Below are 21387 nucleotides of genomic sequence, written 5' to 3' on the forward strand. Positions count from 1 at the left end.
TGATAAATTCAAAGCAGTGTTTTTATCACAGTGCCTTTTTTAAAAAAATTGTAAACTAAAATTCTACTTTATTCTTTCATTTTAGGAAACTGGAATAATTTTTGCTTAGTAATATGCCTAATGTATCCATATCCAAAACTACGGCATTTTAAAAGAACTTTATTTTAGATGCTTAATGTCTATGGGGAAATTTTAGATTGCTTTAAAAAGCCTCCCACAAATGTTTATACCAAGGTGGAATATTCATTTCTATGCTAGAAACGTGAAATTGCTGAGATTTACAGTTGTATACCTAAATATTGTTATGTTGGAGTATTTTTGTCTTTACGTTCAGTTTTGAGCTTTAGCTTCGAGTCATTTTTATTTTTCAAATTAAAAAAAGTTATCAAGGGGAATTTTCTCTTCCAACCACAAATGTACTGATGTACTTCTTCCCAGAAATAGTGATGCTTTATGAAGGAAGCATTGCAATGGAGGAATTACACACACCTGTGGTAGTTCATTTCCTGTCTTTTGGCCATGTAGGCTCAGCTCACACCCTTCAGTACTCCATTCCTACACAGTGATTCCCACTCACCTGTTCTGGTGAGATGTATGAAAAGATTCTAGGGGTCTGTTGATAATGAAAACAAGATAAGGAGACAGACTTGAGATTAGACCTTGGACATTCTTCCTAATAAGTGTTTTCCCTTTTTTAACCAAACTGTATGTTGTATGGAATAGTCTTTTATGTAAGTAACAAAGATTTTTTTTTTACTTAATGTAGTAAATTCATCAAACTGAATTTCATAAAAAGGTTAAAATCTGTTCATTAATATTTTATATCCCATGATCAACTTTTTAAAAGTAAGTCCCGATATATATTTTACTTACCAGAAGAGGGGGGAATGTACTCTCATTTAGAATCTGGAAAACAACTCTCTTCTTCATTTTTACATTTCAATTATTATTTTTTTTAATTTTAGAGTAATTTCTTACCAAACATTACCAAGAAATATGCCAAGCCACAGAGCACAGGTTATGGCGCGCTATCCAGAAGGTTATAGAACACTCCCAAGAAACAGCAAGACCAGGCCTGAGAGTATCTGCAGCATCACCCCTTCCACTCATGACAAAACAGTGGGACCTGGAGCAGAAGAGAAACGGAGATCAATGAGAGATGACACGATGTGGCAGCTTTACGAGTGGCAGCAGCGCCAGTTTTATAATAAGCAGAGCACCCTCCCTCGTCATGGTACTTTGACCAGTCCTAAAACCATGGTTAATATCTCTGATCAGACAATGCACTCTATTCCCACATCACCTTCCCATGGGTCAATAGCTGCTTATCAGGGATACTCCCCTCAACGAACATACAGATCAGAAGTATCTTCCCCAATTCAGAGAGCAGATGTGACGGTAGACCACAGGCACAGAGCCCACCACCCTAAGGTAAGATGTCTGCTCAGCTTGTGCTAACTACTACTTTGTGGAGGCTGTGTTTTGTTTCTGGCCACACTGTTCCTTCTTTTAAATGTAAAAGATAAGAAAATAGGGAGCAGGTAAGCAAGGCAGCTCTTTTGTTTTAAAAAGTAAGCAAAAATAATCTGCAGTATCAAAATCTCACATATAAAAACCTAAGCTTGCAATGCATCGTCCCTCAAGAGCAAAGAAGTGGCAGATGCTTTATGCATTCTTCTGTGCTGGATAGCATATCTCACCAGCTTTCCATGTAGGTTAAGACCACTTGCATATTTATTGGCTCTTCACACACTTGAAAATTCTACACCTGCCCCCTTACAGCATACCTGCATTCATATATCAAGCTCATCCTGCTCTTTGCTAAGATAAGTGCTAGCCTCATCTTCTAATCAGCTGCATATGTGGCTTATTGAAATACTTCCTTAGATGCCCAACTTAATATTAGAATAATAATGCTTACTGGTATATATACTTTTTTAAAATTAAGATATACATAGAGATCATGATCTACTTTGTACATGCAGTTGGTTTAAGCATTGCTTAGTAAATTACTTGGAGTGAATTCAGAGTGGTTTGTGTTAGTTAGCTTTTTATAATACTAAAGCGGTCATTTTGATCAGTCAGCCTACATGCAGCCATTTCTTTAATGTCTATCCTAAAATGAAAAAGAGTTTTTCGGGGCACCTGGGTGGCTCAGTTGTTAAGCGTCTGCCTTCGGCTCAGGTCGTGGTCCCAGGGTCCTGGGATCGAGCCCCACATCAGGCTCCCTACTCAGCGGGAAGCCTGCTTTTCCCTCTCCCTCCCTTGCTGCTTGTGTTCCTTCTCTTGCTGTGTCTGTCTCTGTCAAATAAATAAAAATAAAATCTTTAAAAAAAAATCATTTAAAGAAAAAGAATCTGTCATTTTCTTTTTTAATTCTAAAGAATTTTTTTGCTTTATACCATTTTAAAATGTACCTTTTCTTATCCTTGTGACAGACTGAATCCTTCAGTTATAACATTGCATAAAGTTTATGTTTGACTTTTCCATAAATAAGCATTAGGTAGAAATGAGTAAGTCAATCAGGATTTTTTTTTTTTTTTTGGAGGAAGCTTTAGTTTGCCTCAACAACAACAAAAAAAGGCTCACTTTGAACTCCATGGTAACGAAGTTCGATGTTTTAACACTTTGTATACCCAAAGGCTAAATCAAGTTTGATTTTTAAAAAAATCGTAATAATAGGGCACCTCAGTGGCTCAGTCGGTTAAACACCCAACTCTTTTTTTTTTTTAAGATTTTATTTATTTATTTGACAGAGACACAGTGAGAGAGGGAACACAAGCAGGGGGAGCGGGAGAAGGAGAAGCAGGCTTCCCGCGGAGCAGGGAGCCCGATGTGGGACTCGACCCCAGGACCCTGGGACCATGACCTGAGCCGAAGGCAGATGCTTAACGACTGAGCTACCCAGGCGCCCGAAACACCCAACTCTTGATTTCGGCTCAGGTCACGATCTCAGGGTCAGGAGACCCAGCCCCAGGTGGGGCTCCGCACTCGGTGTGGAGTCTCTTTGTCCCTCTTCCTCTGGCCCTCCTTCTGTGCGCGTGCATATGCGCTCTGTCTCAAACAAACAAATAAAATAAATAGTAACAATATTTAAGACAAATCTGCTGTAATACAATTTATTAGTGTGTGGTTGAAAAGTGTTCTCCTGGTATTAGTATTTTTCATAGTCTTGGTCAAAATTTATCATCTGTTTCAACAACAAATATAAATGAGCGTGTGCTCTCTATCTAGTTACCAGTCAACTAATGTCTACTGTTCCTCTTTCCAAAAACTTCTTAAACATTGCCAGAAAAATTTTTTCAAACTATCCTGTCGTTTTCCTTGGTGTGATCCGTGGCTCCCAAAGTATGTCCATGGATTCCCTGAGGGTTCCTGTGGCCCTTTCAGGGAGTCTATAAATAAGCTCAAAACTATTTTATAATGGCAATCAGGCATTATTCATTGTGTTTCCATTTTCAGATATCACAAGAACAATGGTGGGTATTGGCACCACATACTTGCAGTAGAAATAAAGTAGCAGTTTCACTTTAAAAACCCTTTGATGAAGCAGTAAAATATATTCCATCTTGACCTTTCATTATATATCATTTTAATATTCTTTGATGAAATGGGAAATATGCTTAAGGCATTTCTCTTGCGTACCAAAGTACTAACTAATATTACGGTTGACTCACAGAAAGAGATTTGTGTGATTGAGTTGCAAGCTGAACTAGCTCCTTTTTTTATGAAACACCATTTTTACTTGAAAGAACGAATGACAGACAAACTATAGTTGTTCAGACCTGGTATTTGACAGACACTTCTCAAAGTGAAATGTTACCCTGTCACTTCTAGGAAACAACTAACAGTATTTGTCACTGATGACAAATTTGAGCTTTCAAGCAAATATTAGAATTGTGGAAATCTTGTATCTGCCACTGAGTTTGACAGCGTTCCGGTGCTTCAAGATCAGTGGTGGTATTAACAAATGTGTGTTACTGATAACTGTATACTGATATGTGGCAACATCTGCATAACTCCCTGAACCAGTATTTTCCACATGACCAGTGTTTGATATTACAGAATCAGAGATGGGTAAAAAATTCATTTAAAGCATAAACACAGGCATGCCTTGTTCTGTTGCACTTTGCAGATACTGCATTTTTTTTGCAAATTGAAGGTTTGCAGCCAACCCTGTATCAAGCAAGTCTGTCAGTGCCCTTTTTCCACAGCATTTGCTCACTTCATGTCAGTGTCACATTTTGGTAATTCTCACAATATTTCAAACCATTTTATTACTGTTTGTTATGGTGATCTGTGATGAGTGATTATGATTCACTGAAAGCTCAGATGATGGTTAGCATTTTTTACAGTAAACTATCTTTTAATTAAGGTATATACATTTTTTTGACATAATGCTATTTGCACACTTAATAACAGCATAGTTTAAATATAACTTTAACATGCACTGGGAAACCAAAAATTTCATTTGGCTTGCTTTATTGCAATATCCACTTAATTATACTAGTCAGGGACCGAACCCACAGTTATCTCCTAGGTATGCCTGTAAACCAGTAGGTGTTAATGTAACAGTATGAAAAGCTCCTTGATGCAGTTTCAGATACCACTCTACAACTAACTTTTAATATCTACTTTCATAAGCAGTAATAGCAAATTTTAAGTGATATTTTGTAATGTAAACTTTAGATTTCTCGTCACTGACATTGACCACAGATTCTATATTGTACCTTCCTTTTCCTAGCATGTCTATGTGCCTGACAGGAGGTCAATGCCGGCTGGCCTGACTTTACAGTCTATCAGTCCCCAGAGCCTCCAAGGCAAAACGGTGAGTTCAATGTTTTTATTTACCATGTCATGTTTTATATATGTGCTACATACAATAGCACGTCTCTGACAGAGCTTCTAAGTTTGAATTTTTAGAGGGATTCCTCCCAAAGAAAAACCATTGCTACTTCTGTAAAAGAGATGCTCATCAAAAGAATTTGGGATCATGTAACCATTTCATTGTTGGACTGGATACTCTCCCTAAATGTCTGAATGCCTAAATATAGGATTATATTTTCAAAGTTTATTGTATAAATTGGGTGGGTTTCTTTACTTCACTGGATGTTTATTCCCTTGTTCTTAAAACAGAAGTTGGAGTAGTTGATTAGTGGAACAAATCCAGGCAGGGTGGTGTAGTGTGTGTAGTCCCACTACGGGCCTCTTAAGAAGTTTCTCCCATGAATTTTTATGTAGATTAACAACTTTAGAAGGGAAAAAAAAACAATTTACATATTTATGCAGGGAGGTACTATAATAATACACGAGGTGTTAGCAAGTACTTACCATTATCATTTCATCCTCAGTATTATGTTCAAATTGGGAAGGAGTTCTGTCACCAGGACCCTATTATTCTTCACATTAAAGAGAAAGGACAACTTTTCATTACTTCGTTTAATTTTAATGGCATTCTTTTATCTGTGCTTTAATATTAGTAGGTAGTCTCAGTTCTAGTAAAGATGTGATTTGAGGATTTATACAGTTGTTCATCATTTAAAATTCCCCTCCTGAAGGAATCAAAACAAATTCATGTTGTATGTGTTTTGCAGACATTGTTTTATTTCCTCTTTCATCCTTTACATGCTTAGATATAAGGAAGATATTCTGGCTTTGAACTACTGGCAGCTTATTTATTAAAGGTTATAAATATTGCTTGATTAAAACTAAAAACTTTTAAATCTGAGATTGTTGATCTGACAAAGAGACAGACACAGAGCATTATAGCATTAAGATAATGCTAAGTATCATATTATGAATTTTTATCTTCTGCCTTGCTCCCTCTAGTGGATATTTAGGATAAAATTTAATTATCACCTCCTTTTGTGCAGGTCAAAAATGTGCCTGTTTTTTATTTTGCCTCAGAGTTTAAATATATCAGAAACTTATGGGAGCCTTTTGTCCTTTTGAAAATCTCTTTATCTTTTTAACTCAGCAAATAATAAACCAGAGTCTCTAGATTCCTTATTTTGGTATTTCTTTCAAATATCACTCTGGGTCTTACAATATCTACCTGCCTTACACCACCCTGCCTTCCCCTTGGCAAGACCTCAAGAGCTTGATATGGTGGTCATAAGACAGACTGTCCCATAGTCATGAGGTCACCAGATGTGGTTTGCATTAGAGCAAAAGCAGCTATTCTTTTCCTGTTGTGAAATTTCTTCAAGTCCCACACATACACGTTCTTTGACTCTTTAATATAAAAGACTGTTGTCTCATCCATGTAGATCGCTCTTTCTAAAGAATCCTATAGTAACTATAGTTTACTTCTGATATTTTTCTCACGTGAAGGCAATAATTTTGAATATAATTTCAGATAACAGTTAAAAATTATTTCTGTCCCTTAAAAGCGTTGTATAGAAGCGTCGTGTAGAAAATAAAGAGCAATAGCAAATGAACAGAAGAGAGCTAGCATTAGCACTGTGGTATAGGCAAGACAGATCAATCTCAGGAACGCTTCTTGGCCTGGAAGTTTTAAGAGCACACCGTAGCCCTTAGGTGATGAGAGTCTCCCTCTGGCCCATCTGCAGTTTTTAATCATAACAAAGTTCAGAGAAACACCAAATAATATTTTATGACCTGTAAGATTGCCAATGACCATACTTTATTGCATTTCTAACAAAGAAAAATATATCAGATTGGCCTGTTAAGGAATGTTATCTCTGCCTTTGAAAATTTATCTCCCTTAGGGATCATAGTAACCAATCAAAAATCAAAAGGTTCTCTGCTTTCCCCAGAGTGTGGGAGGAGGGTTTATATACTCAAGGAATGTTTCTGTTTGTAGTAAGTGCTGTCTTTTTTTTTTTTCTTAAAAAATAAAAACTGATCTTTTGGTCATTTAAAATATCCTGTGAACACACTGACAGTGACATTTAAAAATATAACTGGGAAACAATTAATAGATCCCAGGTACTTAGTTTAATGATATGAAGATATCATCCAAGTTTTACATGAATTTTAATTCTTTTTATTTGCCTTCTGTTCTCTAAAATAGAGTGTTGAACATGCAGGTATTGTTCTGTTGCTGTGAAAGTCTTAGGTGTCATTTTAAAATATCTTTTAATAATAGCTCTTATGTACAAACCTTTATAATGGTTTTCTGGCATTGTGTTCTTTTATACTTAACATTTAAATATTCTCTCTTGAGTTCTGAGAAAATGCCTTAATACACTGTTGTTTTGCTGTATCTTCTAAGTAACACTGTTCCTTCTATTTCTCTAGATATCTATGCATTTATGTAGGACCTCTCTTCATAGTGCCTCGGCACTATGTTTGATGTCAACCATAAGAGGAAACTTGCCAAGAAATCTTGGTTTAATATCTGTCACTTAAGACAACAATTAATCTGTTTTCCACTGTTTGGATTCTTAAATTGTACTCCTTCAGCCAGAGGAGCTTACGCTGCTGCTAATAAAGCTGAGACGGCAGCAGGCCGAACTGAACAGTGTCCGGGACCATACGCTAGCACAGCTCATGCAGCTGAAACTTGAGGCCCACAGCCCAAAGGTCAGCTATGAAGAGTTTTGTATGTGTCGTCTCCCATTACCACTCACTTTGAGCCACTCATTAATCAGTTTGATCGGTGTCATTGGTGTTGAGCATGAGCCCATGCAATCATTGCAGCGACATTATGATCTCTTATTGACCCTTTGAGATTTCACTTATACGTCATTAAAGGGAGATAGGGGTAGGATGAAATTCTTCCTAGCCTTCCAACCCGCTCACCCACCGACCAGCTTCTGGTCGTGAGATAGGAAACACATACAGACTGCAAAACAGGGTTATCATTCACCGTATATGTAGCTTCCACATCTGATAAAGCATATTGAAAAATCCTATAATTTCCTGGAAAGTAGTAAGTTGAAAATTCGTTATACTTGTAATAATACTGCCTTTTAAATGTCAGAGATTAAGTTCAAGATATTTGTTTTGTTCTTGATTAAAAGAAGGAACACACGTAAACATTTCTCAAAGGGTTTAATAGCCTCTGGTTATATGAGAAACATCCAAAGAAGTAGTTCTATGTCACAGAAAAGTATTAACATGTAAAACTTGTAACACTGAGTCTGCTAAAGCCATTTGAAGGATTTTTCTGCTTAATATCTTAGCTTCTGTGCATGTCTACTTAATTTCTTATAAAACTAAGTGTGATTTTATAATTTAATATGTCATCTGTACAGTTTACAGGGGAGCATGTCTGTGAAAGTTGTGTACTGTGACATAGTAGGTTGGGGTAAACTACCTGTTTTTTTATTTCAAAATTGACCTTTTCATGAATTCTACACCCTCTTTCTCTATCCCCTTTGTTTCTTGATCGATGCCTACTAGAATGAAATTCTTTCACATCATCTTCAAAGGAACACCATATATTTGGATCACCAGGTGGGATTTGTAGAATTTTTTTGCTTATAATACCTAATAGAACCTTTGAAATGTAGTGCAGTTTTCCAGGCTACTCCGATATTTTATTCATTTAGAGCTAATAGCATGACTTTTTCAAGTGACAGAATAAGATTCTTAACGGGAATTCAGAAATATAAAACAAAATAAAAAAACAAGTAGAAAGGACAGTTGTGAGTGTTAGGGGCAATACAGATACTGGGTCACCAGAAAATTGAGAGCCTGAATTCTCTAGACTTCCCTTTTCTTATCCCAAGAACACTCATACTCATTAAGGCTTCTCTCCGCTTGGAGCTGACCTAATTAAACAAATAGGTACCAAGCCATGAATGCCTTGTTGGAAGACCAAGAGGGAACTTCCCAAAGGGAAGTTTAACTATGGGTGAAGAGTGTGATGGTCATTTTTAATTGTGTAACTTGGGTCCTTGTTTGCCATCTCCTCCTGGTGTTTGGTCTGTGCTAAGCTATGTAGAGTCAGTTTTACAGTGGCCTACCATTCCTCGAATTATCTCAGTGGTAGCAATGGGTGTGGATGGTTAGGGTGAATGGCAGTTCATGAATAGGGACTGACACTTCCATATTTTAGTTTTTATGAAACTCTCTCTTAATATTTAATTTTAATTTGGTGAGAATTTTTGATATGTTCTTACACAGAATTTCTTCCAGTGAATGCATTTTATCTATAGAAATTAAGCCATAACTTGTTTTAGTTTGTTTCAAAATGTTCAAACTTGAACATTTTTACCAAATGAAAGAAGTTACTATGGAAAAGGATGTAGGACAGATGTTTACATATTTATAGTTCCCTGCTTCAAATAAAACAATAATGTACTGCTTTAATTTAGTTATATTTAAAGAGGGATTTTGCATTAGGATAACCCTTTAAAAGATGTTCAGTCCTTTTTTTTAATTTTTAAAAGAAATATACTTTTCTTAATATGTAGTTTATTTATTTTCTCACAACATGTTTTCATAATGATTTTGCCTATGAGGGATGCTTTAGAAATCAGCATCTCATGACTCCAAATTCCAGTCTCCAGGGACTGGTACTATTGAAATTTAACCACGGTGTTACGTTGTACACTTTGAAAGCAATATAATAAAGACAGGTTAGCCAATGAAATGGTAAACATAAGTCTTCCCTCAAAATGTGACATTGCCAGAAAGCCTCCAAGATACATGGTAAATAACTTTCATAAAAGCTCCTTTGCCTATAAAGGTAGAGATAGTTCTGAAAAATAATGGGATACTACAAAAATTAGGTTTAAAAAACAAGGATATAAATGTGAATCTGAAGTTATATAGTATCTCTGGAAATAAACCTAGTGGTTTGCTGTAATTTGTTACTTACCTCAATAAATCAAAACTGGAATTACAGAGACACAGACCTTTAGAAAATCACAGGGGGCTCCTGGCTGGCTCAGTCAGTGCATGTGACTCTTGATCTCCCAGTTGTGAGTTCAAACCCCAAGTTGGGCATAGAGATCACTTGAATAAATAAACTTAAAAAAAAAACCTGGAAAGTTCAGGTAAATATATTGAAGATACCACCATTTGCTACTAAGATGCTTTTCCTCAGCTCCTTTTCCCAGGTTGATCTCTGTTTCTCCCCTTTGCCCAAGAGACCCAGATCCGACTAAAGTTTCTATTCCCCTTGGTCCTCTCTAAGCATGCTCTGCTGAGCCTGTGCTGTTGGAAAGGACCATCTGAATGGTCCTGTAGGGTAGGTGGCTTCCAAAAATCTCAATTTTTCATTGATCCACTCTATTCCCTCTACATGTCAGCAGAGATTTTGTGGTAATGAAAAGAATTACAGTTATTGTTTGAATGCTTATTTGCACAATCGAAATAAGACTATTTCTGTTGGGAAAAAATGGGCCATTTTTAGACTGTAATTAGACAATATATAGAAACAAGGTGGTGGCTTTGCCCAGAAACTCACATATGCCTAAATATATGTATCATACCTTAAGGTTTCCTAAAGAAAATCTCTCTTTAAATAAATGAAAGTTTTTTTATGGTTTTAAATAATTACATTTAATGTAAATGAAATATTTACTTTTGAACTGTTCTATATTTTACTTTATATCAGTAGTAAGGTTATTAAGTTATATAAAAAATTCTTAATTTTGAATTTTAATGAAATTTTTTTCATTCACTCAAACATTTCCAGCTTTAAAAAAAAACAAAAACATTTCCAGCTTCTAATCTTGTTACTGCCAGTAACCTATTTTAGATTAACAAGTCTGTTGTTTTTATTAGCATTATTGGTTGCCTGGTTTTTATATAACTACAAATTGAAAAATAGATTTTAAAATCTGAAAGTCAGAGGAAAAGGCTCCAGTCACATTTTATACTACATATCATACCAAATGAACATATACTAATTAATACCCACTTTCAATACTTATTCTAGCTCAAATAAATCATTAGAATAACCTAAGGCCAGAAACAAAATGTAGTCTTTCTCCTACCCTTTGTGAGAAAGTCAAAATAAAGTTTCTATTGATGGAAATTCTCTTAATTCCTATCACTGTTCATGAAAAATAGAGCCAAGTATAGTCTCTGAGCTGCTTCAGAGGTAAATTCACTTCTGATATTACCAGAGTGCTTACAACAAATAAAAAATTAAAGTGCCTTCTCTGAAATTCTGAAGATCTGCATGTTACACAGTCAGTCCAAAAATCTTGACTCCTGGTCCCTATAGCTTGAGCAATATAATTTGGCTTCTAATTGAGCACCATTTTGAAGATGAGTCCTGTACTGAAGTGTTTTTAACAATAAAAAAGCTATACTAATTATACGGTAGAATTTTCTTCTACTTTTTATTTCATTCTGAAGTATCCTATTATCGTCTGCTTGTGCTTTGTACAGCCCAGTTAGTAGACTTTTCACAGTCTACATTTATTAAGACCAGCCTAGGTTTATTTGTCATTGTGAATTTTAAGATAGCCTGTGAACATACAGTAATCCTAACTGGTTATACTTCATGTACCTCATCCAGGTTCTGTTTAGAAAATGAGTGAGTACCTAACTCTTTGGTCAGTCATGAAGGGAAGATGAACAGGAATGGGGAAGTGAGCATGTTTTTCCATTCCTTTATCCATTTTCCTCACCCCTATTTTAGCTCCTCCCTCCCTTTGTTCCTTTCTTCCTCACATGCTTTTTCTAACTCTCCCTGCTAGTGAGTAAAAAGGAACCGTGATAAAATTTAGACGATGTTCTCTTTCTCTTCTTCCTAAAACCTTCCTGCCAGCTTGCCATGTAGGCAGGGATAACAAAATGAGATGCTATGAACTGAGACTAGGGAATGAGGAGGGTAGGTAGGAATGGGCACAAGGATCAGAGAACTTGAAGCTGGGCTTCACAAGCCTTTTGTCGGTGTGCTGCCCCCTTGTGGGCAAACTAAACATGTAACCAACCCTCTCCAGCACCACGGCTCCTCACCCCCTCTGATTTTATTGTAGCACTCCCGTGGCCAACCTCCTCCTTTAAGAATACTTGCTACAGAAAATGGAATTTGACTTCTACAAATCTGAGCTTTACTTGCACTGGTACTGCAGCAAGTATTTTTTTCATCTTTCAGAAATAAAATTGTAACATTGAATGTGCTTTTACAAATTGCCCTTAAAATTATGGCATTCTGCCTTTACCCCTCTCCCTTCAGGAATCATCATAATTACTTGTACCAGAAACATTTGCTTGGGAATGGGAAAGGAATCAGCCACATTTGTGTTGGGGATTGCCTCTTCCCCATGTATTCAAAAGTTCTTTGTGAAAAGAATATGCCTCTGTTCCAATAATTAATGAAACTGATTTACCTCTACCCAGCTAGAGCTGTCTCCCTGCTGCTAGAACACACTTAAGTCAAGTTTCCGAATATAGCATCAAAGAGTATATTCTTTAACATCAGATGACGAAAGGATCTCATTATCCTCAAATTCTCAAAGAAAAACTGGAAATTTCTCCTGACAAACCAGTTTGCCATAGTACAATAAAAGAAAAATACAGCCCACGCATACCTCTGGTGTTCTTTGTTGTACAAAAATGTTTAAGATTTGCAAGACTCAATAGCGAAATCTTCGTCTTATTTTATCAGTACATTTTTTTTTAAGTATCCTCAAATGCTTGTGGGGAAGATAAACTCATTTTGGTTTAATACTAACTTTTAAAACATCTTGAAGAGTAAGCTAAACTTCCTAATTTGCAAAAGTTTTGTAGTAGCATTGCGATATCCTTTCAAGGAACTATAATGAAAGAAAACTCTATGTAGACACAATCTGACCACTTTTAAACATACTTATGCCAAGAGAAATGTAGAAAGGAACAATTAACGGAATGTATGTAATTGGTACTGAAACCATTCAAGGTAAAAATCCAAGAATACTTTTTTGCATTTTGTTCTTTGTGTTCATGAAAGACAGCTTTCCTATAAGGGAAAAAAATTCTAACAAGATGATTGAAAAGATTCTTGATGGCTTTCATTGTTCCTGTCAATTCAGCAACTTCATTCTGTGGAGCTATTAAGCAAGATCCCATTTTCTCTAATATTTCAAGGGGTCTTGGAACTTCTGTTTTCAGGGATGATGGAGAGATCATGTTTCTAGGGGATATAGAATAGGCTTTTGGCAAAAGCAAACTAAGGAAACTGGAAAAATTAAAGTATGTTATTTAACATTAATGCTACTAGTTACATGATGAAGAATATCTGTATTTTCTTATGCCTTACTATTAAGAGCGATCCTTCCTCTCTCTCCCTTATACCTCCTTCTTCCTTTCTTCTTTTTCTGTCTCTCCCTTCCTCTGCATATTTGATCACAGAAGTCGTGGGGAGAGGGAGATAATCCCCAGAAAATTCTTAAGCAGTGTATGACATCATATATAAATAAATAGACAGTGGGTAGATTAGAATTGAAAATTCTTTGTGTTAACTCTGATCTCTTGGCCTGTCCACTGCCTATACATTATTATCATGGTTTTCCTATTTCTTACTAGTAATTAATCTATCCCTTTTTGCTAACTGTTTTCACTCATCTCAACCTTAACTGGGGGAGTTCTCTGATTTGGGTTTTGTTTTTGTTTTCGTTTTTTAAGCAGGCTCCACACCCAACGTGGGGCTTGAACTCATGACCCTGAGATCAAGACCTGAACTGAGATTAAGAGTCATATGCTTAACTGACTGAGCCACCCAGGCGTCGTAGAAGTTCTCTGGTTTTTAGTGTTCTCTCATCTAAGCATTCATCTACACATCATTTTACTAGTTGTCTCTTAGTTATTCATTTCTAACCCCTGGATTTCTCCCAGGAAACAGAGTCTGTGGTGTGGATGGCCTGGATACGGGCTTGTTCTCAGGAAGTTTACTTTGGGAAGTGATACCAAGGTACAGGAGTAAAGAAAGTGAGCAGGGAAGGAGGGAATATATTATCAACTGCCAGAGGCAACTTGGGCCTCATCTGACTGATACTTGTTGATGAAAGAAGCACTGCAGACTTGCCCAACTGAACAACAGGAGGTGGAGCATTTGTACTCCCATCCTCCTTTGGCCAAGGGCTGCCTCAAGACTATCTCTCCAGCATATTGAGGTTATGCAGACATGAGCACCTAGTGGGTTCCCATGCACAAAGTGATTGTTGGCTCAGCAAGAATGGAAATAAAAGATGGGCTAATAGGATGTGGAGAAGGGCACAAAAGGTATCTAAAAGTTCTCACTCTGCCTTTCCAGTTATGTGTTTCTAGTTGCTTGTAGAAATCTGCACTTGGACATTCTCATTCTGCCTTCAGTACAACCCCAACGTGTCCAAAATTTGAATTGTCATCTTATCCTTCAGTTCCCTGACCAAAAAACTAAAAGCAGAAATGGTTCAAAATATTGTTAACCTTTAACATCATTGGTGTAACATGTATTGAACTCATCATCCTTGGGGAAGAGCTCCCTGGGCTTTGAGAAGGGTCAGAACCTTTACTTTAGCTATTGGCTTAGACCTAGAACTCAAAGTGGTTTAAGCCCTCAAGAGAAAAGAAAAAAGTGGAACCCAGTCTTCTCCTCCAGCTGTGTTTGGGAGAACCTGACACCAGTCTTGGATGGTCTGATTGCCTAGAGGATGAAAAGAAAAACCAATGGCAGCCTACCTAGAAGGATCCAAGGTATGACAGTTCTGTTATTCCGCCACTCTAAGCGTGGAAATTTTACAAATTTATAAAAACGGAAGAGTTAAGTCCGACAGCTTCCTGTAGTTACAATATGTTCTCCTAATATTTTATCTGCCCACCACCACCACAGTTCAAGTTTAAAATACCATGAAACTCAAATTTAAAGTACTTTCAGAACAGTTTTACTGAAAACAGGAAAATTGTGAGATTCTGTAGAACTATCTGAACAGGTTATTTTAGCTGAATACACAATATCTGCATGGTGTTTAGTAAGGATAATAGAGGCCATCATAACACCCTTAATGGTACAAATAAGCTCCTCGTTACCATTGAATCACAAAATCTTGGCAAATTAAAAGCACCTGCCACATTGTGTCTTTCAGCTAACTCCAAAAATTTCCCAAACTTTTTGCTACAAAATAAGGTCTCTTTGTTTTGTCATTCAAACCTTCACTCCTCTACCACCACCACCCCAGCCTGTGAAACACTTCCTACCCTAGAGCCCATTTTCTCCAGCCAGCAGGTCAGTGTTTCTCAATACTACTTTAAAAGCAATCCCGGGGCGCCTGGGTGGCTCAGTCGTTGGGCATCTGCCTTCGGCTCAGGTCATGATCTCGGGGTCCTGGGGTCGAGTCCCACATCGGGCTCCCTGCTCGGCGGGGAGCTTGCTTCTCCCTCTCCCACTCCCCCTGCTTGTGTTCCCTCTCTCGCTGTGTCTCTATCTGTCAAATAAAATCTTTTATAAATAAATAAATAAATAAATAAATAAATAAATAAATAAATAAAAGCTATCCCATTCTCTACACTGTACACCTGTCCAGTACCTGTTCATCCTACAGCTTAAGTAACACTTTACAGTCCAGAGCATTGTCATCACACCTGGGTGCTTATATATACCCTCTGTAGCATGTGGGCCAGTTACATTTGTTCCCATAAGTCAGGTTTAATCCCTTACCCAAAATCACAAAGCTGGGATGAGTACACTGTATTAAGGAGTTTTCTTTCCTTTTTTCCTAAATCTGTTTGACTTCCTTCAAAATTAATGGAGTTCTTCTATTTTCCTATCTAACAAGATGGGAAAATGAAAACAATTTCGCCACCCCTCCTAAATGCACAATATTTATAGAGTTCTATTTTGTATTTACAAAAGCAAATATTTTTATAGTTCAATGACTAGCTTTTGTTTCTATCTCATTTTTATTAATTTTTTCAGAATGTTCAGCAAAGATTTATGGAGCTCAGTGTGTAAGGCAGGAAGTTAGTGCTTACAAAGTAGAATTCTTTAATTATTTTCAAAGCCCAGGAAGGAAATAAAGTTGAGCATAAATGCCAAAATCATTTTTAAGATTGACCTAAGAGTGTGATTATGTAGTTAAAACATAAGCTGATAAATCTTTAAATTAATGGTAGGAAATCTGCTACTCAGTACCAGTTGTCACTCAGAATACAATTGCTATTAATAAAACCCAGGTCCTTATATCTAGAAGATATTTTAACTTTGATTTAAAGCTCAGATATATTAGGGGCGCCTGGGTGGCTCAGACAGTTAAGCGTCTGCCTTCAGCTCAGGTCATGATCCTAGGGTCCTGGGATCAAGCCCCGCATCTAGCTCCCTGCTCCGCGGGAGGCCTGCTTCTCCCTCTCCCACTCCCCCTGCTTGTGTTCCCTATCGCTCTCTGTCAAATAAATGAATAAAATCTTTAAAAAAATTAAAAAAAATAATAAAGCTCAAATATATTTTCAAGCAGATTTACCCACAGACAAAACGAACACCTTTTTTACTAACCAGAGATACCAGATTTTCACTCTTGGAATGTTTGTCCCTTTAAAATGGTGGGGCACCTGGGTGGCTCAGTCGGTTAAGCATATGTCTTCAGCTCAGGGTCCTGGGCTGAGCCCAGGAGAGCCCAGTGCCCCACTTGGGGCTCCGTGCTCAGCGCGGAGTCTCCTTCTCCCTCTCCCTGTCCCTCTGCCCCTCCCCCACACTCCTTCTCTCTCTTGTTCTCTCTCTCTCAAATAAATGAATAAAATCTTTTTTAAAAATTAAGAATGGTATCGTTAAAATCCATGCAAAGAAGAGAAAAATATAACCATATGAAACATCATATCCACAATAATACATTTTTACAAAGTGAATTTTGAGTTCTTTTAATATTTCTGGTTTCCTGTGAATCCCAGGAATAAAGATGGTAGTAGCATCAGATAATAATCTGTTCCTTGAACCTAAAGGAATAGTGATTAAAAATGAGTCCTTAAATCCTCTTAGTATAGTGGATATTGATATGTAACTTTGCTTTTTTATAGAGCACTAAAATGTCACCTTGGCTCATAAAAAATGAAAAAGAAAGAATGAGTCATTAAATAAGGAAAATAGTTTAAGCTACTGAAGTAAAAATCAGATCTGTAAAGTTCATCCTGTAGCCAAAAGGATTTTAATTAAAAAAAAAAAAGCTTAAAAGACCCTTGGTAAAAAAGGGTGAAACTCTCTGTGAATAAATTAAATAAGTAAATTGTTTAGAAAGACATTACCTGGGACCTTCGAAGTTTTCTTCAAAACGTATCAGAGGTATATATATTTCTCAAAATGGAGGCTCTAAAAATTCAGCAATTTAAATGAGGTTGTGAGTATAGAGATTACCCTTCTTTTTTCCTGCTGGGTTCAGGTTATTTTTATAATGTTTCTCAATAAGTGGGCCTTATCAGTGATCCTGAAGCCAGTACTTACTGCATCAGCCAGTTTAGAAATGCTTCTGCTTTTTCTTTTAAGGGAATGTCAGATATGTTTGACTCCTATATTAGTGTCCCAGTTTGTTGTCCCTTTTTTGTTTTTTGTTTTTTTAATCCATCTTTCTCCCTTGAAGAAAAAGAGAAAATATATTGTCTAGTGGCATCTTTTAAAGTACCATTGATTCTTCTGAATATATTAGTAATATTTTCCCTAAGTTTACTTTTAGAGAACCTATATAGCATGGACAGTTTATTCAGATTGCTTTAAAATTTTCACAGTAGTAGACCTCCATACTTTGCCCCATCAGTTATAAAGAGACTTATTTACATTCCTCTATTTAAAAAGTCACTTCAAATTTCCCTGCTCCCTGTTAAACAATGAGTAGTTTCAATAGGTAGTCATACCCTTCAATCTCAGGTTCTTGCACTTTGAGATGTTCCTAGAGTGAGAGTCTAAGGCATTTACATTGTCATTATCTAAATGACCTGTTTATAAAGAACCCCGCATTCCTCAAAGCTTCACCCTAGGCATGTCAAATTCTTTAGCGTTTTAGTCTTGCCACACTTCTTAAGAGTTTATTGATCTAGACGCAGGAGGACATTCTTGAGAAATGAATTCTTCAGTGATTAGGCCATCAGGGGTTTTTGCTATTGTTAAGACAGATTCTCATCCTTAAAAATTCTTTTCCTAAGAAGTCATTAGGAACTTGGGAAAAGTCCATTTTCCATTTAAATAGAAAATGACAGCACAGAAATGAGTCTTCTCATTGGTTATCAGGACAAAAGCTCTGTAGGGTAGATAGGAGTCATCTCAGACGGCTTCCTCCCAAAAAGAAGGACGCTGTTAGCACAGCATTCAGACTCAAACTCAGTTACAAGACAGAACTTGACCAAATGTTTTCCCCTTCTGGGAATAAGATCCAGATCAGGGAAAAAATTAGATCAAACTTACTTGTCTAGAATTTCTAAGCCTACTGTCTAATATCATAGCCACTAGCCATTTGTGATTATTTAAATTTACATTTAAAATAGTTATATTTTTATAAAAGTAAAATTCTTTTCCCCAGTCATACTAGCCACATTTAAAGGACTGAAGAGTCACATGGCTACAATATTGGGCTACACCAATACAGAACATTTTTATCATCATAGAAAGTTCTGTCAGACAACACAGTTCTAGATGATTTATTACATAAACTTTTTAAAGACCAATTAAGCCACTACTTAACCACTTTTTTTATGTTATGTTAATCACCATACATTACATCATTAGTTTTTGATGTAGTGCTCCATGCAGAACGTGCCCTCTTTAATACCCGTCACCAGGCTAACCCATCCCCCCACCCCCCTCCCCTCTAGAACCCTCGGTTTGTTTCTGAGTCCATAGTCTCTCATGGTTCGTCTCCCCCTCCAGTTTCCCCCTCTTCATTCTTCCCCTCCTGCTATCTTCTTTTTCTTCTCTTTTTTTTTTTTTTAACATATAATGTATTATTTGTTTCAGAGGTACAGGTCTGTGCTTCTACTTAACCACTTCTTATACTTAAAGGAGGATTCAAGAATTAATCTTTTCCAAGGATAAATTATATGAATGATTGTCTTGGCTCTGCTCACTGCTAATCTTTCTCTTTCCTGCTGTTTACCCCAAAATTATTCAGGAGCATTTATCTCATGAGTTAGAATATCCTGTTCCTTCTGCATTAGTAGCTGGTCTAATTTCTAATATAAAGACTTTGAAACTAATATTTAGGAGTTGCTAGATAAATAGAACAACTGGCAGTTGGATTCCTGACACCCCATGTCCCCCATGATTCTGCTGAGTCCACCAGTATTATTAATAATGAGACTCAGTTGATTTTTTTTTAAGGGGGTTAATATCTTAACGCTATATGTCATACAAAGATAGTTATTTTAATGGAAATGTAATACTTGTGTTTAGATAATTAGTTTGGAATTTTTCATCTTTTGATATTTGTGCAGATAGCTTGATTAACATTTAGTACTGACTCATCGAGACCTTGAAAAAGTCTTTACTGGGGGACAGTTGAATTAGTCCTCAGTTACTTGAGTTAGTGCCAAGATGGGAACCATGGTTATCAAGGCTGATTTCCTATAAGAACTATCAGTGGATCTTCAGAAAGACGGAAAGAAAGTGCAGTACTCAGGGCCCTCTCTCCTCGAGTCCCCAGTTAGAATTGCCAAGAGCCCAGCCCTGCCTTTGGTTTTAAATGTCCGCAGGTGATTTTTTTTTGTCCGTCAGGTTTGAGAGCTATTGAGGTTGATGGATTTATCACAAGAAACACCAAAGAAAGAAGTAAAGTCCAGTTTTTCTGAAATGAAAACACGATCTCAGTGCTTTCTAACCTTTTTCATGTATGGCACACAAAGAAAGTGGCAATATTTGTACAGCACCTTGGTGGGGACTAGAGGAGGTGCTAGCAGCAGCATGGTAGGCCCACTGAGGGCTGAGGTGGTCCCCGTCTCCACACCTGTAATCCATTCCCAGCCCACAGGTGTCAGTTGGGAAGTTCGGTTCAAGACCCTAGTAAGTATGACCTAGTTACATATGATTGTGTTGAAAAGGCTTTTTGGGGGCGCCTGGGTGGCTCAGTTGGTTAAGCGACTGCCTTCGGCTTAGGTCATGATCCCAGGGTCCTGGGATCGAGCCCCGCATGGGGCTCCCTGCTCGGCGGGAAGCCTGCTTCTCCCTCTCCCACTCCCCCTGCTTGTGTTCCCTCTCTCGCTGTCTCTCTCTCTCTCTCTCTCTCTCTGTCAATTAAATAAATAAAATTTAAGAAAAAAAAAAGAAAAGGCTTTTTGGTGATGGGCTTTCAAGTCAGGATTTCAGATAGTAACATCAAAGAATACTTTGTGTTCATATTAGCCCAGCATACCTCAAAAATGTGAAAGAGGCTGGAATGAAGTGCCAGACTTTCTAGGTAGTTTGTCTAAACATTTGGACTTAAAAACTTCAAGTAAAAATTTGTGGTTTTGTTGTAAACAAATAGATTGACATTACCTAAGTGTATTTCCAAGATATTTCCATTTATGTTTTATTAGTATAAAATGATGAGTCTTACTAGTAGCTTTATAATTTATCAATTAGCTGAAACCTAAATTTATATTACCTGTTACTTCAAACAAGGAATTTAAGTATTTGAAAGTGAAGCATTTAACTCCTTTTCAAGTGAATCACTAAACATTTTCCATGTACTAATTAGTCTTGCTCTGATTCCCTAAAACAAAATACGTCAACTGTTAACATCACTATCATAATACCATCTAGGATCCTTGTATTCAAATCAGAAGAGAATTACTGGATTTTACTTTTAAGAACTTGAGCATGAAATTCCAACTTGCTCATGGAGCATTATGTATTTTTTATGTCATTATTTACTACTTTAACTGAAAAGCTGTCATAAAGTTTACACAGCCAAAGTCAGAATATGCTGTTTCAATGTAAGTTACAGAAACAAGTTAGTTTTGGGGCGCCTGGGTGGCTCAGTCGGTTAAAAGTCTGCCTTCGGCTCAGGTCATGATCCCAGGGTCCTGGGATTGAGTCCTGCTTTGGGCTCCTTGCTCAGCGGGGAACCTCCTTCTCCCTCTCCCTCTCCCACTCCCCCCCTGCTTGTGTTTCTCTGTCAAATAAATAAATAAAATCTTTTTTTTTTAAGTTAGTTTCTAAGTATTAAAATATAGAATATTTGAGAGGTGTTTTAATGAAAGGAACCGCTAGCCTATCTCTAGAATGTATTTGGAGATAAAACACATCTAGTATTTCCAATTTAATAAATCTGGAAAGAGTGAAAATTCAGTCAGATCAGTGAAATTGCTTAATAGGGACCGAGCTCTCATTGTATTGGATCCTGATTATTACATTCCGTTTTTAGGTGTTGCACACCACACGCAAAGAGAGAGCCACCACATACAGGACCACTCACTTTCAAATCATTAACAGCCCACTACTCAGCTGTCCTAACAGCTCTTGGTTAGGTAGGTTTGGTGCCTTGGGGAGTTCTGAAATGATCCTGCTGCTTCTCCTTTCATAGATAGTCTTATCCCATCTGAGTA

General features: G+C 37.0%; 1 protein-coding gene across 3 annotated transcripts in view; it reads left to right on the forward strand.

Annotated features, from left to right (window-relative positions):
* The window catches only part of PLEKHA5 (pleckstrin homology domain containing A5), a 238983-nt gene that overhangs the window by 166205 nt on the left and 51391 nt on the right, over window positions 1-21387 (forward strand). For 2 of the 3 annotated variants that reach the window (XM_028119753.2, XM_088025565.1), the window contains exons 12-15: window positions 966-1431; window positions 4745-4828; window positions 7429-7548; window positions 8371-8424. In XM_028119753.2, coding sequence (XP_027975554.2) covers window positions 966-1431; window positions 4745-4828; window positions 7429-7548; window positions 8371-8424 — 724 coding nt within the window. The remainder of the gene's footprint in view (window positions 1-965; window positions 1432-4744; window positions 4829-7428; window positions 7549-8370; window positions 8425-21387) is intronic. The other variant, XM_088025566.1, reaches the window with a different exon arrangement.

The sequence above is a fragment of the Eumetopias jubatus genome, unplaced genomic scaffold (genome assembly GCF_037043125.1).
Source record: "Eumetopias jubatus isolate StellerSeaLion01/CBP00866 unplaced genomic scaffold, mEumJub1_p1.0 scaffold_8, whole genome shotgun sequence".
NCBI lineage: Eukaryota > Metazoa > Chordata > Mammalia > Carnivora > Otariidae > Eumetopias > Eumetopias jubatus.